Here is a 26828-nt window from a genome sequence, read left to right as displayed (position 1 = left end):
GCTTGCTGTTAAATGCCTGGGAGCTTACCCGAGGGCACACAAAAGGTGGTCATCCCAGAGCCAGTGAGTGGCTCTGGTGCAAGGTCCTTTTTCTACCACCACTCAGCTCCAGGTCAGCCTTCTGCACCAAGTTCCCCCACAAAAAAACGGGTCAATCAGGTTTTTCAGAGAAGCCGGACTCGTTTGCCGTCTCACATCAAAGCCTGCATCAGCCGTCTCTTCCCGACAGGACTCTGTGTACTTACCTGCAGGAGGATCTCTGCAGCACAGGTCCTGCTGGGAGGTGCCATCTGTCCCACCAGGTAGAAAGTGCTGGACACAGGTGTGGGGGCCACTGCCCTAGACATCAAGTTTATTGTGCTGTTCTCACATTCAAAATCCAACCCCCTCTTCCCACTGGGGGACAGCGGAGGGAGGATCTTCACAGTACCTGCGTGCCTCCCTGCAAGCTTCCCCGTCTGACCCTCAGACCGCCTATCCGTGGTCCACTGAAATGCAGCTAGGGACACAGGCCGAGGAGAAATGGGCTTCTCCTTGGGAGAATGGGAGGAAAGGGCTTGAGACCTGACACCCCACACCTCCCACCCCCTGGGAGAACAGAGGTAAGCAAACAGTCCATGCCATCCAGTCCAGCAGGCTGGGGGAGAGGAAGATGGCAGCTCCAGCACGGCCGGGCTTGCTGCTCAGGTGCCGGAGGTGTAGGGAGGAGGCTGGGGCAGCAACATAAGAAAAGCTTTCTTTGCAGATCCAAGAGAGGAAATTATTTTTGGAGTCAGAAAAGAAAGACCTCGGGCTACTTTCCTCTGCCCCCAGGTCCTTAAGAGCAGCGAGGGCAGCCTCTTCACATGTTGTGTTCAGGGGCCACTTAGTGGCTGGGGGCATGGGCCTTGTGGAACAGGTACACCGGACGCTGGAAGCCTGAGGAGAGAGAATGTAATCAGGAGGGGCTCTCCGCAGGGTCTGTACCCTCAGCCCAACTAGCCTCCCCCAACAGGACAAGCCAGCCTTACCTTTGGAGGTGTTGTGGGGGGTTGCCACCAGCTCATAGCTGGAGAAGCCCACCTCTGGGGAAGTCAGGTAGGAACTGAACTGCTCTGGCTTCAGCTGGATTCGGTAGTAGTTCTTGTAGGTGGTCTCCTAGAAACAAAGGCGGGGGACCCCTTCAGCCTGCTGCTTCCTACCCTGACCACGAGGCCCACCCGGGGAACTTTTCTGCTGCTTCGCGGCCTTTCTTGCCTCAGAGAAAGGGTTATTCCCTATTCCCACAGAAACCCTGCTCACCGTCAGAGTCTTTCTCTTGTTGTAGGATGACCAGGGCTGGGGCTCCAGGACCAGGATGCCCCCGGGGCGCAGGTGCCTGTAGATCCGGCGGAACATGCGCTTCAGCCCCTCGTCTCCCCAGTTGAGCTGCACCCACTTGGTGAGGCTGAGGCAGAGCACCACGTCATACTCTGCTTTCTGGGCTTCCACCAGCTCGTCTCGATCCAGCACGTAGTTCCCCTGAGGGCAGAATTGGGGGGAGGTCAGCAGAGGCATGAAGGGAGCCACTGCCCCACACAGCCCTCTGCAGCCAGGTTCTCCCACACTCCCAACGGGGCCCATGGAGCCTCCTTTTCCCCCTTTCCACCTTCCTGTCCCTGCTTCCTCCTGGTGCTAAACCAAACCAGCACAAGAAGGGAGATGGGGTCAGGCTGAGTTGAGCAAACTCTCCATGAGATCTTTCAAGCTGGGGTCAAAGTGCAGAGAGAACGCAGGGCTTCTCCCAAGACCCTGTCCTGTGCTGATTCCCACTCACGAATGATTCAACATGCAGGGGCACCTAAGCCAGGTTTCAAACAACACAAACCCCTGTGGTTCCTTCCTCCTAGTTGGGGCTGGCAACGTTTCAGGCCTATTTTTTCCTTTCTCTGAAATGAAGAGCCACACCCCTTAGGAAACTTTTTCTAGATAAGCTATTCACTGCCCTCTGCAAAGCCCATTCTTCAGGCTTAACTCAACCTACTGCCAAGTATTCCTGCAGATGGCCTAAAGTTTTTGATGGGGAGCAACACTCGCCAGGCATGGTCCAGTCCCGTGTAGGACTATGCTCTCCCTCTATCTAGGGTCAACATGGAGAAGAGGTAAAAGCCAAGTTGCTTGGGATCCTGACCACTGACAATCTTTAACCAACTCTACCTGGAGAAACAAAAAACAGCTGTTGTGGCAGTTAAGCCACCTCCTGCGGTGCTGGCATTCCATTCGCTGGTTGGAGTCCCAGCTGCTCCACTTCCAATCCACCTCCCTGCTAGTGCACCTGGGAAAGCAGCTGAATATGGCTCCCGTGCTTGGGCCCCTGCTACCTACACCCAAATGAAGCTCCTGGCTTTGGCCTGACAAAGCCCCAGCCGTTGCAGCCCCTGGGGGGGGGGGGAGGGCAGAGGGACCAGCGAATGGAAGATCTTTCTCTCTGCCTTTCAAATAAATAAATAAATCTTGGGGAAAAAAAAAAGGCAGCAGTTGCAAACAAGGTCCCAAGTGAAAGACAGAAACTATAAATATTAGCCTGCTACTGACCTCATCTCCCCCCAAGGCACTCCACGTCCGACACCCACCCCTCACACTGCTTCAGCAGGGCTGAGGTTCCATCTTAACAGAGTCTCCTAAGGATCAGCAGTGGCCCTCAAGGGAAGGTGGACTAGTCTGGATTAGCCCAGACCAGGCCAGGCACACAGCACTCCGTCAATCTCTCTCAGGCAAGAGATCTTCCAGTCTTGAGAAAGGACCCCGGGGTTAAAGACCCAAGGTAGAGGCCCCAACTGCTCCTTGCGGGAGACACACCCAAGGGAGAGTACAGACCCTAGAGAATCTGCTTCTCCTATCAAGGACTGAATGCGCGGAAATCTCACGGGGGGAGGGTCAAAACCTGCCCCTGCCACATTTAAGCTCATCTTCATACGTGGCCTCTACTCCAAGAGTCGCTCAGATCCTCTTACCGTGACGAAGACAACATTGTTGGGGAAGACGGATGAATCCGCTCCATCCAAGGGCACTTGGGGTGCAGCGATGGGACCCCGGCTGGCTGTCAGCGAGGCTGGGAAGTAGCCCCTCTTCCGGACGGTGGTAGTCCCTTCCTTCCCCTCTGCCCCGGGGTCTCCCTCCGAAGTCTGGGTTGGGAGCCGCAGCTCCTCGGACAGGTAGTGTCGGATGTTCTGGCGGGCAGAGTGGATGAGCTGGGAGTCGATATCCAGGCCCACCATGCGCGAGGGGCCCCACTTGCAGGCAATGCTCAGGGTCAGATGGCCCACGTTGCAGCCCAGGTCTAGGACGTCCCGGCCGCGAAACCACTCGGGCTTCAACACACGAAGGCGGCCGTCCTCACAGGAAGGATTGCGGTACCCATAGTACTCGCAATAATTCCCATACTGGAACTTGCGCTGCTGCTTTTTAAACGCTGCCGCAGGTGGCGGGTGGTGGCGGCCTCCCCAGCTCCCGCGGCCCCTCTCCTTAGGACCCTGGCCTCCACCCCTAGCCCCGGCCTCAGACTTGCTGGAAGTCCTGCGCCGTTTGCGATGCCGGGAGGAGGAAGACGAGGGTGCAGAGGTAACTGAGGCAGCGGGAGGGGCCGGAAGGGAGCCTGAGGGGCCCTGCAGGGCGGACGGAAGGGGAGACACGACCTCATCCCTGCAGTTGATGGCTGTGTTGAGTTCATAGGGCTGGGGGGCATCCCGGTTCTGGCCCCTCGGGCGCTGCTGCTGCGCGGCGCCCTCCCCGTGGAGTGAGGGGGTGAGGGGGGCGGTGGGCGGCACGGAGTGGCTGTCACTCCCTCCACCCGCCGCCGCCTGCTGCTGCTGCTGCTGGTGGTGCTGTCCCCGGTGTCTGTGCCGTTTCCGACCAGTCTTGAGCGGCGAAGCAAGAACTACTTGAGCCTCATCAGTGCAAGTGTTGAGACTGAGCGGGTCAGTGATATCTTTGGGGATGAGGATCTCCACTGGATCTCGGCCCTTGGCGGGCAGTGGGGATGACTTAGGGGTCTCCGCATTGAGTGCGCGGCTCACTTCCTCATCCAAAAGGCTATTGAGGTTCAGCGGATCGAAGATGTTGCCCCCGAGGAGGAAGTTGGAGGGCAACACGGAGTCACAGTCCGAATTTACCCGCCGGCGCCTCTTGAACGCCGGGTGCTTGAAGCCCCCACCGCCGCCCCCGACGTGGCAGCTGTTTCTCCTCTTGCCCCCGCCGCCCCCAGGGGGCCGGTGGGGCTGGTAGCCATTACGCGGCCGAGGAGGGGCAGGGGGGCCCAGCTCCGTCCCGCCCCCTCCCCGGCGCTCCTCCCCCACATCCGGGGGAGCGGCTCGCCCGTGGGGATCCGACACGCGGGCCTCCCCGTGCGGCTGCGCCCGGGGGCCGCCCTGAGGGGTGGCGGCGGCGCCGGGGCTCCCGCTGCCGGCTGCCGAGGCAGGGGCGTCCGCGGAGCGCGCGCTCCGGCCCGGGCCGCGCTCCGGCTCGCCGCGGGGCTCCCCGGAGGCGGCCTCTCGGGGTGGTGGCACCGTGGGGCCGCCCCCTCCGCCCGACTCCTCTTTGAGCGGCGGCGGCGGGGCCGGCACCAGAAACGGCTCCTTCTCCGCCGCCATCTCGATCATTTCCTCCCCTTACTCCGTCCCACTCGAGGGTAACGAGGTGGGGATCGGGGGCTTAGCCCCCCGCCCCCGCCTGGCTAGACCCCGCTCCCTTCCCCCTCCCGTTTCCCCGGGTGCGCGCGCAGCTCTGCTCGCCTCGCTGGGTCTCGCGCCCAAGCGCCTCCTCCCCCCCACCCTGAAGCGCGCCCCACTCGCCCGCGAGACCAAAACAAGATGCCCGCGAGACCCGAACAACTCGAGGAATCAACCGCGCGTGCGCCGACCCCTTTCTCCGCCACCACTACCGCTCGGCCGCGAGCGCGCACGGCGAGCGCGCGTTCCCCTAGCCCCGGGGCCACGCATGCGCACTCCGCCACCACCCTGGCTGCGCGCGCATCGGAGTACGAACCCAACTTAACGGCTCCCCGAGTTTAAATATAGCCCCCCCTCCTCGGCCCTCCCCCAGAAGCCCACCACCCCAAACTGACACCCTACTTCCCTACTGATATCCTTTGTCTCTGCCGCGCGACCCCACCCACCGAAGGCGGGGGACGGGGAGCTGGTGTGAAAAGGTCTCCTTGACACCCGACCCTTGTTCCTGAGGAATGAGTCTCAGCGGTCTCCGCCCGGCTCTAAACCCAACAACCTCCCTACCCCGCCTCCTTCCTCCCCCTAGCGGGCAGCGCCTGCGCACACGCTTTTGGGCTTGCGCGGGTCGAGGTAGCACGTGCTGGGCCGACGCCCCACCCCCGGCCTAGGGGCGGGGCCTGTACGTCGCTCCCTCAGGGTCGGCGCACGCAGCGTGCGTCAGCGCGACTCGGGCTCGGGGGCGGGCCTCATGAATTATTCACGAGTGCGCGCGCGCGCTCCTGGGCCCCGCTTTGCCCACCTGGTTAAGAGCTGAGCGCGCTGAGGGGGTGAATTGAGGAGTCGCGGAAGGGGAGAATGGGAGGCGCCCTGACCGTCCTCAGTACAATTCGATAGGTCATGTGAACTCACCCCCCTCGAAAATAACGCTCTGCTGAACTGGAAAAAAACAAAAAAAGGCACTAAGGAGAGCCGGTGTTGTTCAACTTCCTCTTCCCCTGAAATGGCTGAGTCGTTCTTTGGCTCCTCGGCGTTTGCCCCAATCGCGATCACCTGGGCACACCACGCCTTCCTGTCCGCCTCCACACCCACGGCCCTGACACCAAGTCCTCCGCCCGCCACACGGCGGCTGCGCGCGAGACCGCGGGCCCGCGGGGCCCCTCGCAGCCGCCGTGGCCGCCGCCAGCTCGCAAGCAGGCCTTCCCGGACGCACTCCGAGGCTTCGCGCCGCCTTATATAAAAGCGGGTGTGGGCGGGGAAGACGATTCGGCCCCTCTTTGGACTTCCAGCTTCGGCCAATGAGGAATGGAGCCGTTTCCCCAGGGTGATGGGTAGCTCGGTCTCCTTGCCAACAGGGAGAAAAGAAAGGGCTTCGGAGGCGGGAGTGGGTTTCAGGAGGATGTCAAATCCTAAAAAAATAACGGCTGGGAAGAAGAATAATGGGAGCACGAGAGAAGGCAGGGGAACGCAGAGGTAAAACAGTCAGCAAGAGATGTGTTTCAGGAACAATCAGGCGCTGCCGCCGCCTCCTAAACAAAGTGACGCCTGCGGGGATTGTGGGATTTGTAGTTCTCCCGGCTCGTTCGGGCGAAGAGGGCGGGGACGGCCTCAGTTGCGCCGGCGCACAAGCGGCTTTATCTGCGCATGCGCCTTGGAGGTGGGCGCACGCCGCTGAGGGGCGGAGCTCGCGCGAGTCCTCGCGCCTCTTCTTGGTGGCGGGAAAACGAGGTCGAGGTTGGGGAGGCTTTGCAGAATTGTCGCGGGTAGCTCGCTCTGGTCTTCGTCCCAGAAGGTAGCTGGCTCTTCCCCGGTTGCAGAGGAAGGGGTTGGGTGCGGCCTACCCTGGGACCTGTTGTCTGAGGAGAAGTTTTCTCTTCAGGACAACAAGGCGTTTTCACCCCCTCTCCTCAGAACCTCAAACCCCCAACTCCCCCTCAACCAAAAAAAAAAAAAAAAAAAAAAACCCGGTCTCAGAGCGGGGGAGGCTCCGGCTGCCTCACTGGGGTGGGGGTGGGGTGGGGGGGCTGAGGGAGAGTTCGCTCCCGGGGCGGGGGGCGGGAAGCGGCACCTTTCCCCCTCGAGGCCATTCGAGTCCGGCTGTGCCTCAGAACTGGTGAGGGCAGAGCCCGCCACGAATTCTCCGAGATCAGAGCGTTCCGAGCCCTGGTTCCCCGTGCGGGGGCCAACGGGGCGGGGGCCTGGCGTTCGCGGGGGTGGCGGTGGGTGTGCTTCTGTAAGGGCAGCCGACGCCGTCCGAAGTCGGTAACCATCGGCACGTGTGGGAGCCCTTCCGGCCGGCGAGGGCACGGCTCTGAACGCGCGGTCAGCAGCCCCGACGGCCTCGGCTCGCGGCGGTGGGTGGGGGCCGCCGCGTCGTGCTCCTCGGCGGCCCGGGGGGACCGCGAAGCTTTGGTGCAGCATCGAGTTTCGTCGAGGTCGTCCCTTCCGTCGGCGATGTCTCGTTCTGGGCGGTCGGGGTGAACTGGGCTCCATTTTTGTGAAAGAGTTTTCACCGGCGCGAGGCTGCAAGAAAGGAGAGACACTACCAATTAGTTAATAGGGCAAGGAGATAAGCAGGAGGCCACCTGCCCTTTCACATTAGTAGCGAAAAAGGGGCTTTAAGGTAGGCTTTAAACACAAATTTTGGAGCCTCAGAGGCTGTGAAGAGAACAGTTCTGATGGGTTTAGTCCTGTTCGACCAAGGATTTGAGAAATAATGTAAAGATGGGATAGTTAGGAGGGGGAGGTTTGCGAGCATACTCTAAATGTGTGTTTTTGCGGATTAACTTGTTTCGCCAAATCATTTTTCAGACTTTTTGGTCTGAGAATCCATTTGTGCTCTTAGAATGTATGGAGGACGCCAAAGAGCTTTTATGTGGCTTATATCCGTTAATTTTGTAAAAAAGTTTATTTGAGAGGCGGAGTCACAGAGAGGCAGAGAGAGGAGGGAGGTCTTCATTTCCCAGATGGCCGCAGCAGACGGGGCTGTGCCGATCTGAAGCCAGGAGCTTCTTCTGGGAGCAGGGGCCCAAGGACTTGGGCCATCCTCCACTGCTTTCCCAGGCCATAACAGAGAGCTGGATTGGAAGTGCAGCGGCCAGGACTCGAACCAGCACCCATATGGGAGGCTGGCAGTGCAAGCAGTGGCTTTACCCGCCTTGGCACAGCGCCAGCCTCTCTGTAAAGATAGTAAAAATTAAAAGGATAGAAAATATAAACTATTTAGAAGTAATAATGGTCAACCTAATTGTTTTTTAGAGGTTTATTTACCTGAAGGAGTTGCAGAAAGAGTGAGAGACAGATCTTCCATCCACTGGTTCACTCCCCAAATGGCCTCATTGTCCAGGGCTGAGCCCAGCCCAAGTCCAGGATCCAGAAGCTGCCTCTGGGTCTCCTTTGTGGGTGCAGGGACCCAAGCACCCGGGCTATCCTCCGCTGCTTTTCCCAGGCCATTAGCAGAGAGCTAGATGGGAAGTGGAGCAGCTGGGACTCGAACTAGCATCCATATGGGATGCCAGCCTTGTGGGTGGCTGCTTAACTCCCTACACTACAATGCAGGCCTCTCCGTGTTAACTTTTTTTTGTTTTATAAAAAACTACATTTTCCTAAACAAAATTTAGTGTGAAGAATGGTGGTGCTTTATGTTTTTGCAATTCTTTTTTCATGTCTTAATAGAAAACAGCTGGATTCTCATCGGTTTATTTAACCTGTTGTAATATATTGTTTTGATAGAAGTACAAGGATATGAGAAAATCCAACTGAAGGTAGTTGGAAAAGTGAGGGGACTTCTAAGGCATTGGGGACCATACTTTGAGAACTGCTGGGCTATGTGATTTCATCTCAAAGTTAATGTGATTATTTTTAGTGTTCTAAGTGAAGAAAAACTTTATTTTTCTGAGATCTTCATTCACCTACTCTTGGTACTCTATAATTTTTTTCCCTAAGTTTTTCCCTGCTTACTCACCTTTCTCACATTGACTTAAGTGGGATCTGGTTTGTGGAACCCTCCTAGTTCTTTCACTTTCTTACCTAAAGCCCGTGTGTGTGTGTGTGTGTGTGTGTGTAATCAAAGTTAAGAAAAAGAGAAATTCAAATCTCCAATATCATTCCTGAGTGTAGAGCCATAGTCAATCAGTGTCGCTGTTCAAAAGAAAATTGGTGGTCTATATTTACTGTCAGCTTTCAGTATTTATTATTATGGAAGAAGGAAATTCATCTGAAATGGTTTCAGCATTGACTTATCCAAAGGTGACTTCCAGGTATTCTGTTTTCAGAGCTTTTGTTTAAAAGCAGTATTCTTTGTCACACTCCTACCTTGGATTAAGGGGAACTGTTATACATCCCTGCTTATAGATTTTATGTATTTTATTAATTTATTAATGATCCATAATTATATCAAGTAGGTTGGGATTCCAGAAACACTCTTTGGTTTAGGAAGGTCTGAATAGGTAATGAAGTGGACCTAAATATTATAAGAGTTTTTGTTTTTAGGTTGGTCAAAGCACCCTTAATTTAATGAATGCGAAAATGAAAAAGGATGTTTTGAAGTGGTTATATATGTATCTTATAAAATACTAGGGTTGATGTTGTACAGTGGGTTAAACAACTGCTTGGGATGCCTGTGCCCACATTCCTAGTTTGGAGAACCTGGGATTGAGTTCTAGCTTGTCTGTTTCTGATCCAATTTGCAGCTAACGTGCCTGGGAGGCAGTAGAGTATGGTCCAAGTACTTGGGTTCTTGTCTCCCAAGTAGGAGACTTGGATAGAGCTCCTGACTCCTGGCTTTGGTTTGGCCCAGCCCCACCTGTTCAAGCATTTGGGGAGTTAACCAATGGACAGTGAGAGAGACAGAGACAAAGGTCTTCCTTCCGTTGGTTCACTCCCCAAATGGCCACTATGGCCGGCGCTGCGCCAATCAGGAGCCAGGAGCCAGGTGCTTCTTCCTGGTCTCCCTTACGGGTGCAGGAGCCCAAGCACTTGGGCCATCCTCCACTGCCTTCCCAGGCCACAGCAGAGAGCTGGACTGGAAGAGGAGCAACCGGGACTAGAACCCGGCGCCCATATGGGATGCCAGTGCTGCAGGCAGAGGATTAACCAGGTGAGCCACGGCGCCGGCCCCCATAATTTTTAAAATAAATAAATAGGTACCAGTATTGTGGTGCAGTAGATTAAGCCACTGCTTATGATACCAGCATCCCGTATCAGAGTGCCTATTTGAGTCCTAGCTGCTCTGCTTCTGATCCAGTTCTCTGCTCATGTTCCTGGAAAGCAGTGGATGATGGGCCAAGTATTTGGCCCCTGCCACCACCGTGGCTGACCTGAATGGAGTTCCAGGCTCCTGGCTTTGGCCTGGCTCAGTCATAGCCTTTGTAGCCATTGGGTAGTGAAACAACAGATGGAAGATCTCTCTCTCTCTCCCTCTCTGTCACTGTGTCTTTCAGATAAATTTTTCAAATAAAATGTCAAAGATACATGAAGGAGTACAGTGGAAAACTTCCTTCTTCCCCCCTCTCCCCAGTTATCCCCTCCAGAGGCATTCTTCCAGATGTAATTTATGGATATGCAAGTATATGATATAGACATACATTTTTGAAAGCCAAGTGTCATCTCAAACACACTAATTTTCATTCTGCTTTTCTCACTTGGCATAACCCTTCTTGTGATTTAGATTACTTTTATAGGGACTTTTTATGATCTTTTTTTGGAATTCTGGAGTCTGGGAGAAGATGTATTTGTCATTTGTGGTCAAGTTATTATTCCTTTTGCAGTCTAATTTTATACCAGCTTCTTTTTTCAATTATAATAGACATTTGCTTCAGTGTGTCTCCTCTAAATTCCCACTTGCCTTTATTTTCTTGAGCAAATTTGTTTAGGGGGATAATGGTGATAAGACAAAAACAGATAATGTGCTCCTTAATGTAAATGAACAGTAGTTACTTGCTTTAGCATGTCTGAATTCACAGAAGTAAGAATAGGAACAGAAAGATATCAAGGGGTAATTAAAAAAAAAATCCATTAAATGAATAGTTACAGAGAGAGATGGAGAGACAGTTATCTTCCATCTGCTGGTTCACTCCCCAGATGGCCACAATGTCCAGGGCTGGGCCATGCTGAAGCCAGGAGCTCCATCTGGGTCTCCCAGATGAGTGGCAGGGGCCCAGGAACTTGGGCAGTCCTCCACTGCTTTCCCAGATACATTAGCAGTTAACTGGATTGGAAGTGGAGCAGCTAGGATGTGAACTGGCACTCATATGGGATGCCAGCTGTATGCCATGACTTAATCTGCTACACCATAGCACCAGCCCCAAAAATCTAATTGTAAACCGCCATTCTGGGCCACATTCACTCAAACCCCCAATACCTTTTGAGTTCGTTTTGAAATTTAGAGAACCCTATACTTTGATAAGCGTGACCATTTGAGGCTCTTAAAATTTTCAGATCTTGGGATTGGCATTGTGGGGTTGCAGGCAAAGCTGCTGCCTGCAACACCATTATCCCTTATGGGTGCCAGTTGTGTCATGGCTGCTGCACTTTGAATCCAGCTCCCTGCTAATGGGCTTAGGAATGCAGCAAAAGATGGCCAGAGTACTTGGCCTCTGGCACCCACATGGGAGACCTGGGTGGAGATCCAGGCTCCTGGTTTCGGCCTGGCCTTGCTCCAGCTATTACAGCCATCTGAGGAGTGAACCAGCAGATGGAAGATGGGGTCTCTCTGTCTATCTCTCTCCCTGTATTCTGCTTTTCAAATAAATAAATACCCCCCCCCCCCTGCTTCTCCTTCTCTCTCTGTGTAACTTTTTTTTTTTTTTTAATATTTGGAAGAGTCAGAGAGAAGGAGAGGCGGGGGGGGGGGGTCTTCCACCCACTGGTTCACTCCCCAGATGGCCACAATGGCCAGAGCTGCACTGATCCAAAGCCAGGAGCCAGGAGCTTCTTCCAGGTCTCCCATGCGGGTGCAGGGGCCCAAGGACTTGGGCTATCTTCTGCTGCTTTCCCAGGCCATAGCAGAGAGCTGGATCAGAAGTGGAGTAGCCTAGTCTTGAACCGGCGCCCATATGGGATGCTGGCGCTTCAGGCCAGGGTTTTAACCCGCTGCACCACAGTGCCAGCCCCCTCTGTGTAACTCTGACTTTCAAATAAATAAATCTTTTTAAAAAATAGGCATATATTCTCTTAGCTTAAAGAAAACTGGGTAGAAGAGGCTGTAAGAAGTTTAGGTTGATAAGGTAATTTTCTTTTCACAGTGGGGTAGAAATAATATGTACATTAATGTATGTTTTAAAAAAACTTTTTTCCAATTATTTATTTGAAAGGCAGAGAGAGCTACAGATAAAGAACATTACCATCCATTGGTTCACTCTCCAAATGGCTATAATGGTTGAGGATGGGCCAGACTGAAGCCCAGAGCTAGAATTTCCATCTGCGTGTCTTCAAGTGGCTGACAGGGAGCCAACTACCTGCATCATTACTTGGTACCTCCCAGGGTGTACATCCAGAAGCCAGACTTGAACCCAGGCACTTTAATATGGGGTGATTGTGTCTCAACCCAGTTTCTGAATGCTTACCCATTCAATTTGTGCTTTTAATGTATGCTATCTGTGTGCTATGACATTAAAATGGTGGTGAAGCATGGATTAGAATGTAGCAAAGCACAAACTTTGAAATCAGTTTCTAATCCTGATTTTACTATTTATATATCAATTAGCTCTAAATACCATTAAGCCTCAATTTCCCCAAATATAAAATGCTATCTCATAGATCTGTTATGAGAGTTAAATGGGTTGATACATGTAAAGGGTAAAGAATACAGTCAGTGCTCAATATGTTAGCCATTATCATTAGTCAAAATAACGGTAATGATAAGTGTATTGATGGTATAGAAAGTCTGAGTAGATTGCTAAGATGAACTGACAACCAAAGAGGGTGCTAAGTTCTCATTACTGGATTCTAAGGTAAAAGGTTCTCAGTTCTCTGAGGACCTCTGCTGGTTACCAAATATTTCTGGGTTGTGCATGGAGATTGGTAGAATCTAGTATATTGGCAAACTTATTGGACTGCAGATCTAAGTAAAGAGAAAATAAGCATGATTATGATGTTAAAAAGGGGTTTCTCTATGCATAGGGAACTGTGAATTAGGTCAGATAGCTATCACTTACTTGTATTTAAGTTTCTAGGAGAACCTTATGAAAGGAACTTATCCCTATAAAGAAAAACTCTCACTTCTTAATACCCAGGATTGTCTGTACTAGCCTACCACTACCTACACTTCTGTTACTACCACTGGCAGATCCACCTAATTATGAGTATCAGTCTTACGTTGGACATGGTTCTAGGCACTTATAACACTAACTATCATTGCCTATCGTTAAAAGAGTAACTTTCATTGTTTCCTAGCCTGTGATTGACACTGTTGAGGAGGTAGAAGTGTTGTCAAGAAAGCAGAAATACAGTTCAGGGCCTCAGGCATAAAGTTATTGAATCCAAGAGGACAGAGAAGAGAGTTTAAAATCATATTTGATCAGTCATAGCAGTTGATTTCTTTTTCCTAACAGAGGCAAAGACAGTTTAGTTTCTGAGCTGAATGATGGCAGCAGTGCAGAATAAAGAAGGTGAGTTAAGAGTAAGGGAGGTTTGCTCCGTACATTGCTTCTATCTTACCCTTCTGGAGTCCTTTACAACAGAGGGCAGTTCAGTTCACATATATTTGGTGTCCTCTCCATTCAAATTACAGCTCTGTTAGATGCTTTGAGCAAAATAAATCTGACATAGAAACAGTCATGCGCAAAGAATGTATGAACTCATAGGGAGAGAAAAGACATTTGAATACCTGTGACAAAAGTTGGATATGGCAAATGCCCCAGAGGAGTGTTCAGTATTATGGAAGCTAAGCAGAAACTAGCAAAATCTACAAGTTATTGAAGGTTCATCTCTTATGCTATTATTACTTTTGGCAAGAATAGTGTACTTTCCATGGAAGAGGTAGCATGAGAGCTGAACCTTGACTAGCTTAGCGATTTTGGTAGTTTTCTTTTGTTAAGAAAATTGTTCTAATTTTTCATAAAACTGTATCCAAAATTTAAATAAACACATTTGAAAAATACTACATTCGAATAATTCGGCTTCCTCTATGCTTTTATTTTTTTGCCTTTGAATTACTCAGTACTTACCAAAACTGGCAGTATATCAGAATCAACTGGTCATATAAAATGACAGATTTCTGGACCTCACTCCAAACTACTTCATCAGAATACCAGGGCTGGGGGTTGGATAGATGGGGAAAGAGCTAGGAATCTGAGTTTGTTAAAAGTTCTCTCCATAGAATTCTGATGTGGTCAGCCAACGGGCAATGTTTATTAGTTGCTGTTAGACTTTATGTTTGATAAATCCCATTTGATGGTCAAATTTCTTTCAGAATGTGGAAAGGGACCAAAGAAAACCTTTGCCCCACCTATACAAAAATTACATTTCCTGAAACCTTGTGGTCCTAAGGCACCAAAAGAAGAGGCCCTGGGGCCTAGTTCCCCAGAAGCAGAGGCCAGGCCAAGCCTGCCAAAGGCCAGGTTAGAGATGAATGAAGAGAAAACCACCACAGAGAATGGCCCAAGCAGTGGCCAGGAAAAAAAAGGAAAGCCTCAAGACAACAAGCAAAACAAGCAAGCAGAGAAGAAAGAAAAGGTATCAGTCACACTGATGGGCTCTGTAGCACAGCTCCCTCTTGCTTGCCCTGACCAAGGCTAGACAAACGGAATCGTTTCATGTTGGGGAAATCCATTCTGTGGCTTCAGATTTTTTGTTCCTTTTCTGGAGCATCTGTTTTCTTCTCAATGAGGTAAAACATGTTTTTGATGAAATCATTTAGCAGAAAACAATGGGATGAGGTGGGATGGAGTTGGCCTAGACGTGGACAAAGACTTTATAAACTTGGTTCCTTGACTCCTTGTGGCACTTGTGGTCTTTTTCACATGTGTTGACTTCTTGCATTTAGTCTTGTGGATTTATTGTCTTATCTAAAGGGAAGAGTGGGAAGATAAGCAGTTTTCTTCTTCTTACTCTTGTCTCTGCAGGGAAGATCAAGTCTTACCAATGCAGAATTTGAGGAGATTGTCCAGACTGTGCTCCGGAAGGCCCTGCAAGAGTGTGAGGGTATGGCTTGTATGAAAGCAAAGGGGTTTCAGTTAGGCCATGTGACTGTTACTGAGGGATAGAACAGGTTGAACAGCTTCTCCTCTTCCATCTTCCTAAGTGAGAAAATATTAGATGAGACTGAAGTATTTTGAAATACTTCATTTTCTATTCATAGGACTGTAGCTAAATCACCTTAGATAAAGGCTACAGAATTTTCAAAAAGTAGATTATATTTACTTCAGAATTTAAATATAGACTCATCTAAATTTTTCTAATGCATTTGAACATTCATTTCTACATGTTTGCCATCTTCTTAGGAAAAGTAAATTGTTTTCCTAAGATTTGAAGAACTTAGTCTCCCTTTAAAAAAAAATTTATTTGGAAGGCAGAGTTGCAGAAAGAGAGCTATAGAGATCTTCCATCCACTATCCAGATGGCCGCAACGGCTGGAGCTGCGCCGATCTGAAGCCAGGAGCCAGGAGCTTTTTCTGGGTCTCCCACACGGGTGTAGGGGCCCAAGCACTTGGACCATCTTCTACTGCGTTCCCAGGCCATAGCAGAGAGCTGGATTGGAAGTGGAGCAGCCAGGACTCAAATCAGTGCCCATATGGAATGCCGGCATGGCAGGCAGCAGCTTTACCTGCTATGCCACAGTGCTGGCCCTGCTTTATTCTTGTATATTTCTGTTTTTAACATTGTTCTTTAGTGTGCCCAGGGATTTGATTTTAGAATTAAGAATTTTGTAGTGTAGGCCTTGAGACCTCCATAGGGCATGAGATGAATGGATGGTCTTAGGTGTGCTGCTACTTTGAGTTCTGAGTTTGATGAACAAATAAAAAAAAAACACAGTACATACGATTTTTTTAGGTATACATTATCATATTATTCTGGAATGATGCAGATCAATCTGGAAAGGGTTGCATGAAAAAAAGAAATCTACAATTTTTCCCTGAAAATGTAAAAATTTAAAGTTAGGGGTCAGCACTGTTGTGCAGCAGGTGGGGTGCTGGCATCCCTTATGGGCGCTGGCCCAAGTCCCGGCTGCTTCTCTTCTGATCCAGCTCTGCTATAGCCCTGGAGAACAGTGGAAGATGACCCAGGTGCTTGGGCCACTGCAGCAGCATGAGAGACCTGGAAGAAGTTTCTGGCTCCTGGCTTCGGATTGGCTCAGCTCTGGCTGTTGCTGTTATTTGGAGAGTGAGCCAGCAGATAGAAGACTTCTCTCTCACTACTTCTGCCGCTGCCTCTCTATAACTCTTCCTTTCAAATCAATCAATCTTTTAAAAAAATTAAAGTTGTATATGTGGTAGGCATTTGATGGCAGTGGTGCCACTTGGGATGTCCACATCCATATCAGAGTGCCTGGTTTGAGTTTCAACTCCTTTTCCAATTCCAGCTGCCTGTTCATGTGCACCCTGGGAGGCAGCAGGTAAGGGCTCAGGTGCTTGAGACCCTCCCCAACGTGTCCCAGCTTGAGTTCTGGTCTTCTGGCTTTTGCCTGGCTTAGCCCTTGCTGCTGCAAGCATTTAAAGAGTAAACCAGTGGAGAGAAGATCTCTGTTTCTGTCTCTCTGCCTCTCAAATAAATAATAGTCTTCTAAATATTAAAAATAAAGTTCTATGGCATGACAAAAGGTCAAAGAAAAGCTCTTCCAGGCAAAAGGGAGCAGATATTGTAATGAAAACTCTAATTAGGGTATAGTGGAGTTACTGTTTTCTTGTATTGCTTCTCTGCTTATAGATTTTTTTGGGGGGGAAAGGGATAGGATCTGACTTTCATTTTTCAGAGTCTTCCTGTGCCCAGCTAGTAGTATGTACCCAATCAGACAAAGTGCCAGGAATCGTTGCTTCTACTGGTAATGATACTGCTGATGGGTAAGTTTATCCCAGTGAGGCAAGTGGAACACAGGGTGGACTTAACACTGGTTAATGATGATCCTTTCTGTGTGTATACTCATATGTCCTATTTCTATGCATTTTTCTCAGTTCAGGAAAGATACTGATTTAAGTTGGGGAAAAATAAAGAGATGGACAGAGTGATCTCAAGTGGTCTTAGAGAATCTTGGATTCTACTATATTTCTTTTAGCATTGGGTTCTTTCAAAAGAAGAGTATTAGAAATTACTCCTTTTTACCTTTTCATTAAAAATAAATCTCATTGCTCCTCTCTTCCTCTCGTCTGCTCTCCTCTCTTCCTCTTGTCTCTGCTCTCTCTTGCTTACTCTCTCTAGCCTCCTCTTCTCCCCTCTCATTCCCCTCTCTCTCCTCTCTCTTCTTTCTCTCTTACTCTCCCTTTCTCTCTTCGACCCTTCCCTCCAGTCTGCTTGGTTTTCCCCAATAAACCCTTTCCCTTAAAAAAAAAATCTCATTTTCCAAGAGAGGGTTATAATAATTCATACTCCAGAGATTTTAGCCCCTAGAGAAGATTAAGTTGGTCCCTGAGATGAGGGCGTCTAAGCCAAGTTGTATTCCTTTTACTGTTGGACTCTTTCAAAAGAATGGTACTGAAAATTGCTCATGTTTATCATTTCATTTTAAAAAATCTCATGTTTAGAGAGAGGATGATGGTAATTCATACTCCGGAGATTTCAGCCCCTCAGGAAGATGAAGTTGCTCCTGAGTCAAGGGCATCTAAGCGAGGCCAGCCAAATCCTGCACCATCTGAGAAGAAACTGAGTAGGCCGTGTTTAAGCAAAAGAAAGAAGGAAGCCCGTGAGTATAGATAGATATATGTTGATGCCTGACGTAAGTACTTAGTCCAGAAAATTAGGGGGATGGGATGGTAGGTATACTGAGAGTTTTAAATTCAAGACTTGAAACTACTAGGCTATGATTCTTATTTCTTCTTTATCCTCTGTTGTCTACAAACATTCTCTTGTTTATATCCCCATCCCACAACGTTCTCTTTTATATTCACAGAAGATGAGCAAGTGGAGAGAGTCCAAGGTGGACATGAGCACAGACAGAAAGACCAACCAAAGAAAATGATTCAAGACCTTTCTCAGATCAGGGGCAAGCAAAAAGAAGATAAAAGTGGTTTTGGTGAGTTCAGCTGTAGTTTGGAAAACTACTTGAGCTGAAAATTGTGATGGAAGAGAGAGGCAAGGGTTAAAATATTAGCAGAAACTACACAAAGACTATACTTGATGTCTCATAACTGCTTGTTAGAGGATATGCTATGGTCTGAGGAAGAGACAAATATTTTGATGTTCAGTTATCTATTCATATAATGCATAGTTGTCTGGTGCCTACTAAGTATCAGGCATTTTAGATGGTACCCAGGAACAAAACTAAAATACGAGAAAGAAGAAAAATTAGCATGTGTTATCACAGATGCCAGGGGAGGAGAGAATAAGAAAGGACTGCTTAGCTGTGCCAAATGCTATGGTAGTGGGTTAAACTTTGAACATGCTCAAGGATACCACAATTAGGAAGCCCTTAGGGTCTTGGTTGCAGCTACTGTTTTGATCAGCAAAGGTGAATGGTAGGTCATAGTTGATTGTTTGGAAAGTAAACACTTTTTCAGTTAGTTTGTATGTGAAAAGCAAGATGCATAAAAGGGAATATAGAATTGAGGGAAGGCATTTTGCTTTTTTTTTTTTATTAAAGATTTAATTTTTGTTTGAAAGGCAGAGAGAGAGGGAGAGACAGAGACAGATCTTCTTTCCTCTTGTTCACACCCAAATGCCTGCAGCAGCCAGGACTGGACCAAGCCGAAGCCCGGAGACAAATTCCATCTGGGTCTCCCATGTAGGCTATCATCCACTGCTTCCCAGGTATAGTAGCAGGAAGCTAGACTGGAAGTGTGGAGTAACTGGGACTTGAACCAGCACTCTGAATTGAGGAGCAAGTGTCCCAAGTTGTGGCTTAACCCACTGCACCACAACACCCATCTGGGATTTTTCTTTTAGAACTTTGTTTTTAAAAGAGAGAGCCTTGGGGCAGGCATAATGACAAATTTTTAAGCCACTGCTTGGGATGCTGTGTCCCACGTTGGATTGCTGGTTGAATCCCAGGGAATGCTGGTTTGAATTCCAGCTGGTCTGCTTTTTTTTTTTTTTTTTTTTTATTTAATTTTTTTAAATGCAGTTCCAAAATGCCTTGTGGCTTTCAGTTCTTTTTTTTTTTTTTTTTTTTTTTTTTTAAGATTTGTTCATTTATTTGGAAGTTAGAGTTACATTGAGAGAGACGGAGAGGCAGAAAGAGAGAGAGATGCCTTCTATCTGCTCTTTCACTCCCCAGTTCGCTGCAATGGCCAGAGCTGTGCTGATCTGAAGCCAGGAGCTTCCTCCAGGTGTCCCATGAAGGTGCAGGGGCCCAAGAACCTTCCACTGCTTTCCCAGGCCATAGCAGAGAGTTTGATTGGAAGTAGAGCAGCCGAGACTCCAGCTAGCACCCATATGGGATGCCAGCGCTGCAGGTGGCGGCTTTACCTGCTATGCTGCAGCACTGCCCCTTCCCTTTTAAGATTTATTTATTTATTTGAAAGACTTACACACAGAGAGAACTAGAGGCAGAGAGAGAGGGGGGGTCTTCCATCTGCTGTTTCACTCCCCAGTTGGCCACAATGGACAGAGCTGCACCAATCTGAAGCCAGGAGCTTCTTCCAAGTCTCCTGTGCAGGTGCAGGGGCCCAAGAACTTGGGCCATCCTCCACTGCTTTCCCAAGCTATAGCAGAGAACTGGATCAAAGTGGAGCAGCTGGTACTCTAACTGGCACCCATATGGGATGCTGGCACTGCAGGTAGTGGCCCTTGCTCTGCTTCATATTAATGCATCCAGCTTCATATTAATGCATCCTGGGAAACAGCAGATGATGGCCCAAGTGTTTGGAACCCTGTCACCTACATGTGAGACCCAGGTGGAGTTTTGAGTTTTGCATTTGCCCTGACTTAGGCCTGGCTCTTGAAAGTATTTGGGGAGTGTACCAACAGATGGAACACCCATAGCTCTCCCTCGCTCCCTCGCTCCCTCTCCCTCGCTCCCTCTCCCTCGCTCCCTCTCCCTCGCTCCCTCTCCCTCGCTCCCTCTCCCTCGCTCCCTCTCCCTCGCTCCCTCTCCCTCGCTCCCTCTCCCTCGCTCCCTCTCCCTCGCTCCCTCTCCCTCGCTCTCTCTCCCTCGCTCTCTCCCTCGCTCTCTCTCCCTCTCCCTCTCTCCCTCTCCTTCCTTCTCTCTCCCCTTCCCTTTTTCCCTACCCTTCTGCTTCCCCTCCTTCCTTCCCCTTTGTTGTTCTGTCTTTCAAGTAGATGAAAATAATAGATGTTTTAAAAAAAATTGGAAATAGAGCTCTGTATATATTTATTTACTCAGGGAAAATTATTTCTGAAAGGGAGAAATTGTAAAAGATGAGAATGGGAGATTTAGAAGAAGATTTATTCACCAAAAAGAAGGACATTGATATTGGATGGAGGAAGGTTAAGGATATGTATGGATTTATTTATTTGAGAAATTTCTTATCTATTGGTTCACTCCCCAAATGCCCACAAAGGCCAGGGCTGGGCTAGAGCTAGAGCTAGAGCCAGAGGCTGGAAATGCAGTTCAGGTCTCCCATGTGGATGGCAGGAACCCAATTACTTGAGCCTTCACTGCTGTCTCCTAGCACCTGCATTGGCAGGAAGCTGGAGTTAGGAGCCAGAGCCTGGCAATGAACCCAAGAACTCTGATATGGAACATAGGTGTCTTAATCATTAGGTGAAACACTTGCTCCTTTATTTTTTCAGCAACAGTTATTAGTTCCTTTATTATGTGCCAAGCATTGTACTAGGTGCTAGAAATATAGTAAAGAAAATATGTAACCTTCCTTCATAGAATTTATAGTTTCAGTGTGTTAGATAAGGAATATATGAAATAACCAAGATGACTTTGGGATATTTTATGGTATGAAATAAAGTAGATCATACAAGTACATTAGTGTGTTCAATACTAATAGGAAATAATCTTGGAGAAAACAGGCTTGCACAAAAACAAAAATAATATGAAAAATCAGACTAGAAGTATGAGAAACAGTGAAAAGACCAGGTTTTGTGTGTGTGTGTGTGTGTGTATGTGTATGTGTTTGTAGTTATTTAAGAGGCAGAGAGAGAGGCCTCACATCCTCTAGTCCACTCCTTGAATCCCTGGGGACCAAGAACTCAATCTATTACATGGGTGACAGGGACCTAACTACTTGAGTTATCACCTGCTACCTCCCAAGGCACTCTGATACGAGATGTGGGCATTCCAAGTAACATCTTAACTGCTGTACCAAATGTCAGTTTTGATTGTAGAATGAATAGTATGGTTTGCACATACTTGGAAGAAAATTATAGAAAAAAAATTCTTATGCAAATAAGATAGTGCATGTCTTTGAAGCATTCCTCTTGTTGTAATGACATGGTAACAAAAGCTGGAAGTATAAGTCTTAATTAGTACAGTCAGATGGTCTGAAGCTCAGATCACCCTAAGGGAGATTCTGAGTAGAATCAAGAACTAAATGGTTTTTTCTTTGGCTTTATGTGGCTATATGATCTCAGATGTGTCTGTTGAAAACTTTTGGAATACTGCAAACTCCATTGATTTAATTTCCAGTTTTATCGAATTGGTGTCATTCAATTGGTGTTGCTATATCTCCCATACTTCTCAGCATTCTTTTTCTAAGACTGGATTTTAGATAGGCAGATAAGGGTTTGCTCCCTAGGTGGTGCTTGTGAGTTGAATTGTGATTGTAGTGAATTTTTCTGTTTCCTGCTACAAATGAATCATTCTTCCTGTTTCTTAAAATTGCTAAGAGATCTTCCTGGAGTAGAAGTATAAAGAGGAATATCCAATGGATACAATTTGCATTAAATACCTTTAAGGAAAAGAACAGTCTAATGAGAGGAAATAGATTTCCTAAGTAAGATTGTGTAGGTCAGAGAATGCATCTCTAAGGAAATGATATTATCCAAATGAAAGTAGAGGAAGGAAGTTTAGGTGGGTAAAGTTCAGTATATTCCCAGTACTAAAAGAAAGCTGGTGTGAATGAAATTCAAAGAGCAAGGGGAGGCAAGATTGGGAAGTGGCTCTGGATAAATGGAAGTGCAGTGGGAAGCCACTCTGAAATCCATGAAAGCCAGGTGGGTTTTAGCTAGGGAGTGACATTCTCTAATGTTTAAAGGGACCCTTTGATGATTAATTGGAGATTGGAGGATGGGGAGAAGAGCAGACCAGTTAAGATGTTAATACTAGGATTAGGTATCTTGGTGCCTTGGATTAGGATTATGAAAGGGGAGAGAGACAAGTAGAATTTTTTTTCTTTTAGATTTATTTATTTATTTGAAAGGTGGAGCTACAGAGAGGCAGAGAGAGAGAGAAAGTCTTCAATCTGCTGGTTCACTCCCCAAATGGCTACAATGGCTGGAGCTAGGCTGATCTGAAGTCAGGAGCTTCTTCTGGGTCTCCCTTGCAGATGCAGGGGCCCAAGGACTTGGGCCATCTTCTACTGCTTTCCCAGAGTATAGCAGAGAGCTGTATTGGAAATGGAGCTGCTAGGACTCAAACTGGAGCCTGTATAGGTTGTCATCCCTCTGGGTGGCAGCTTTACCCATTATACCACAGTACCAGCCCCATAGAAGGTTATAAGATATATTTTGGAGATAAAAATGTCAGAACTTGGTAATGAATTAGATATTGGGTGGGGGGAGGTGAGTACAGGGAGGAGAGAATGTCAAAGATGGTTGACATCAGGCTTGAGCAGTTCCATGAAAGGAGGTGGGAAAAAGTAGAAGAACTAATCTGTGGGGTGAGATCAAGCTTTAGGTTTCAGACTTGTGTGTGACATCCAATTAGAGATGTCAAAAAGCTGTATGCCATCCGGGCTGGACTGAACATGGATTTCAGAGCTGTGGGAGTGGCTGAGCTTGCCTCAGGAGAAAGTGTGGTGTGAGGCTTTGGAGCCTCAATATTTAGAGATTAGGTGGAATACCCAGCAAAGGAATCTGAGGCAGGTGCTACCAGGAAGATGAGGCTGGGGCGGGGGCAGAAAAATGAGGCATTACAGAACCTAGGAAACTGGTATTTCCAGATTAAGTAGTTGATTCAAATGTCCTTAATGTGTCTGTGATATCGTCTTCATTATAGGCCACATGTGTGGACATCCAGCAGTTTTCCAGAGCACAGTGTCTTGTCCTGTGAGTTACTTGAAAGGAAACTAAAAAAGCCGCATGATTCTATCATTGGAAATTTCATTCTAAGCCATAAATATCCAGTTCCGTATCATTAGGGTGATTTTTCCCAACTCATTTTCTTAAAATTACTCATTACTTTCACAACCAGCCGTTGATTTTACTGATCTGTATGAACTTTATTTTTCCCCTTTAAGATTTAGTTATGTATTTGGAAGGCAGCACATGAGAGAAGAGAGGAGAGAGAGAATTTTTCATCGCTGGTTCACTCCCCAAATGGCCATAGCAACCAGGGCTGGGCAAGGTGAAAACCAGGAGCCTAAAACTCCATCCTTGTCTCCCATGTGGGTGGCAGGGGCCTGAGTACTTAGGCCATCATCCCTTGCTTTCCCAGGCACACTACGTGGGAGCTGGGTCAGAAGTGGAGTAGCTGGGACTTGAACTAGCAAGTATGGGATGCCAGCATCACAAGCAGCAGCTTAACCTGCTGTGCCCACAATATTGGCCTCTTCTAATTTTTCTTTTCTTCCTCCTTAAGATTGATTTGTATTGATTGTATTTATATTGTAATTGATCTGTATGAGCTTATAGTCTCTAGTCCTTTTTCCACTCTTTTTTTCTAAAAGTCTTACTAGGCCACCTCTATAATCAGCCAACACTGTCACTGGCAAATGTTCTTTCAGACTGATAGAGCATTGCCAACCAGTAGTTTGTTCTTTAAGATAAAGTAATTTAGAACCTGGCCCATAATATGTGATATTTTGAAAGGACCTGAATGTAAGTCACTTTTTTCTTCTGAGGGAAGATTTCAGTGGGTTGAGGACATTCTTTATTGGAGGGAAATTTAATGTAAAATTTGACAGTGGGAGGGTGAAATACTAGAGAAACATTGGTTGATGATGTTAGTTATGGTAACTGTGTGATATTGTGATAGTTATGTGCCTGGCTCTCTAAGAAGTGTCAACTGCATGAGTGTAAGCACTGGCAGGGAAGAGTGAATTGATTCCAGGTTTGTTTGCCACCTGGGTGGGCAAAGGACAGAGGGAAAGGGTGTTGAAGGTGTCTACAGATGAGCCTAAGAAAATGTTACAGAAGTGAAGCTGAGTAGTGTGCAAGGTGAAGAAGGCGAGGGTAGGAGGTGGACTGGAGAACCAGATAAAGTGGACGTTGGCAGTAAGTGAGGTGGGAGAATGGGGCATTTTTTATCAGAGTGGAGGTTTGGATGAGAGGCTCACAGGGTGCACATTTCCTGCAAATGACTGGGTAGGGCATGCACAAGTGGGTGTTGCTGGGTAGCCTGCAGGAAAAGGTTAAGGTTCTGTAGAAAGGAGGTGCTTTGTGAGGTATTCCTATGGAGGCAGTGGTCATCTGGAATAAAGGCAGGGTATGCAAAGGAGAAGACTGAACCAGATGCCAGCATCTTTACAAGGGAGTTGTGAAGGTGGTCAAGGCTCATGACACGGACCTTAAGGGGGGAAGAATTTTTGTAGGAGGAGGGGAGTAGTGGAATCAGGAAGTAAGAATGATGCTGGCCCCGCTTTCTGTCCTGAGACTCATTGAGGAGGGGGTCAAGAAAAGAGCTCAGAAAGCTGTGGTGTTTGTAGGTTTGTGGAATCTGTTAGGGGTAGTGTTCTTGGTGGGTCTCTAGGCTGCAAAAGGAAGGGAGAGGTTCAGTGAGGAGTCTGAGGATACATGGACATTTGTTGTTCAAGTCTGGAATTTCAGACGAGTTTGAGAGGGTGTGTAGGAAATGGGGTCAGCTTAGGAGATGTGAGGGTACAGAGTAGGGTTGGGAGTTTAGTAGGAAGTGAATTTGAGGAAGGCTTATTCTTCGAGCAGGTCTCAAAGTGAATTATTGATGGACAAACAGTAGACCTAGATCTGTGTCTTTTGGAGGAGGGTAATCCCACTGGTTGCAGCTTGGTGAATTTGCTCATCAGGATATGGATTAAGAACTCTAAATGCACACAAGAGATGCTTTAAAGAACTTCTCAGTAGTGTGTGCCAGCAGAGGACGAGACCCTATCTGAAAACCTGCCAGGCAACCTTTTTGTTTGAGAGCTGCAAATAGCAGAAACACTCCCTTTTGCCCGGTATAGGATAAAGATGGAGATGTGATACTTGAGTTTTTTTTTTTTTTTTTAAGATTTATTTATTTATTTGAAAGTCAGTTTTACAGAGAGAGGAAGAGGCAGAGAGAGAGAGAGAGATAAGTCTTCCGTCCAATGGTTCACTCCCCAGATGGCCGCAATGGCTGGAGCTATACCAATCAGGAGCCAGGAGCTTCCTCCAGGTCTCCCATGGGGGTGCAGGGGCCCAAGGACTTGGGATATCTACTGCTTTCCCAGGCCATAGCAGAGAGCTGGACTGGAAGAGGAGCAGCCGGGACCAGAACTGGAGCCCATATGGGATGCCGGCACTTCAGGCCAGGGCATTAACCCACTGTGCCACAGCACCGGCCCCAAGACTTGAGTTTTAAGCTCAGCACTGTCACCAAGTTAAACTGATTTTCAGCAAGTCAGTTAATTTCTCTGAGCCTTTGTTTTCCTTGTAAATTAGGGGTTAGATTAGTTTCTATGGAGATGTGATTCTGGGTCGTGGGAAGTTTTTATTGATTATGATTGGATTGAAGAAGGAAAAGTATATTTATACGTCTCTTATTTCAGTCTTAAAATTTTATTGGCCGGCGCCGCGGCTCAATAGGCTAATCCTCCACCTTGCGGTGCCGGCACTCCAGGTTCTGGTCCCGGTCGGGGCACCGGATTCTGTCCCGGTTGCCCCTCTTCCAGGTCAGCTCTCTGCTGTGGCCTGCAAGTCCTTGGGCCCTGCACCCCATGGGAGACCAGGAGAAGCACCTGGCTCCTGCCATTGGATCAGCGCGGTGTGCCAGCCGCAGTGTGCCAGCCGCAGTGTGCCAGCTGTGGCGGCCATTGGAGGGTGAGCCAACGGCAAAGGAAGACCTTTCTCTCTTTCTCTCTCTCTCACTGTCCACTCTGCCTGTCAAAAAAATTTTTTTATTTATTTGAGAGTGAAAAAGGGAGGCTAAGGGGAAGATGGGGGGAGAGGAGAGAGCCCATCTACTGCCATGGTTGGGACTGGGCCGAAGCCAGGAACTGGGAACTCAGTCCAGGTCTCTGATGTGGGTGTCAGGAACCCAGTTACTTGAGCCATCACTGCTGTCTCCTAGGGTTTGCATTAGCAAGAAGCTGGAATCAGGAACCAGGGATAATTCAGGCATTCTGACCTAGGATGCAAGCATCTTAACCTGTGTCTGCACCGCTGAGCTGAATGCCTGCCCCTTATCTCAGTTTTTTTTCCCCCTGATACAGGTCAATATCTAGTTTGGGTCCAGTGTTCCTCTCCAAACTGTGAGAAATGGAGGAGGCTGCATGGGAATATCGACCCCTCAGTTCTTCCAGATAATTGGTCCTGTGATCAGAATACAGGTAGAAAAGGGTGGAAATGTTTTTGTCATGTTTTCTTGTTCCTCCCTGTTCTTTCCCTGCACATACCCTTTAGATTAACCGTGATGTAGGTGCAGTCAGCACTCTAGGGGTTCTTGTAAGTCACTGGGAGAAAGGAAGGATCTTGCGGTCATGTGGTAATGACTTGGGGCAGAGAGGGCTGGAGGAAGACAGCTGCAGTTCTGTTGTGAAGAGGGGCCTGGAGTCTAAAGGGCTGTGCTGAGCATGTCCATTTTCTGCAGCTTGGCTCTGATCCGGTCAATCTTGATTAGAATATTGGGGTGGGGTTGGTGGATAGGGAGGGATATAGACTATGTTGGGGAAAGGCAGGTGCAAGAGATCCTGTAAATCTAGGACTCCAGTATGTTTAAAACTACTTGTAAGAGATGATGATGATCTACTGCATCCTGATTATTTAACA

General features: G+C 48.2%; 2 protein-coding genes across 31 annotated transcripts in view; one reads left to right on the top strand and one right to left on the bottom strand.

The window, feature by feature from the left end:
• Positions 1–325: 325 nt before the first annotated feature.
• MEPCE (methylphosphate capping enzyme) lies at positions 326–4761 on the bottom strand. Its single transcript, XM_051847720.2, has 4 exons — positions 2973–4761; positions 1282–1500; positions 1011–1137; positions 326–918 (listed from the first exon to the last, which is right to left on the bottom strand). The coding sequence occupies exons 1-4, from the start codon at positions 4614–4616 to the stop codon at positions 866–868; spliced, it is 2043 nt and encodes a 680-aa protein (XP_051703680.1). The 5' UTR covers positions 4617–4761; the 3' UTR covers positions 326–865.
• A 25-nt stretch (positions 4762–4786) lies between these two features.
• ZCWPW1 (zinc finger CW-type and PWWP domain containing 1) overlaps positions 4787–26828 on the top strand; it is a 33622-nt gene continuing 11580 nt past the window's right edge. For 4 of the 30 annotated variants that reach the window (XM_051847731.2, XM_051847729.2, XM_051847728.2 and 1 more), the window contains exons 1-7: positions 13299–14354; positions 14744–14822; positions 16201–16233; positions 16591–16678; positions 17357–17514; positions 17722–17844; positions 26273–26389. In XM_051847731.2, coding sequence (XP_051703691.1) covers positions 14052–14354; positions 14744–14822; positions 16201–16233; positions 16591–16678; positions 17357–17514; positions 17722–17844; positions 26273–26389 — 901 coding nt within the window. In that variant the 5' untranslated portion in view covers positions 13299–14051. The other 26 variants (XM_070064425.1, XM_070064424.1, XM_017342594.3 and 23 more) reach the window with 22 other exon arrangements.

Source organism: Oryctolagus cuniculus, chromosome 19 (assembly GCF_964237555.1).
Source record: "Oryctolagus cuniculus chromosome 19, mOryCun1.1, whole genome shotgun sequence".
NCBI classification, from domain to species: Eukaryota; Metazoa; Chordata; class Mammalia; order Lagomorpha; family Leporidae; genus Oryctolagus; species Oryctolagus cuniculus.
This window is presented reverse-complemented; position numbering and strand designations above follow the sequence as displayed.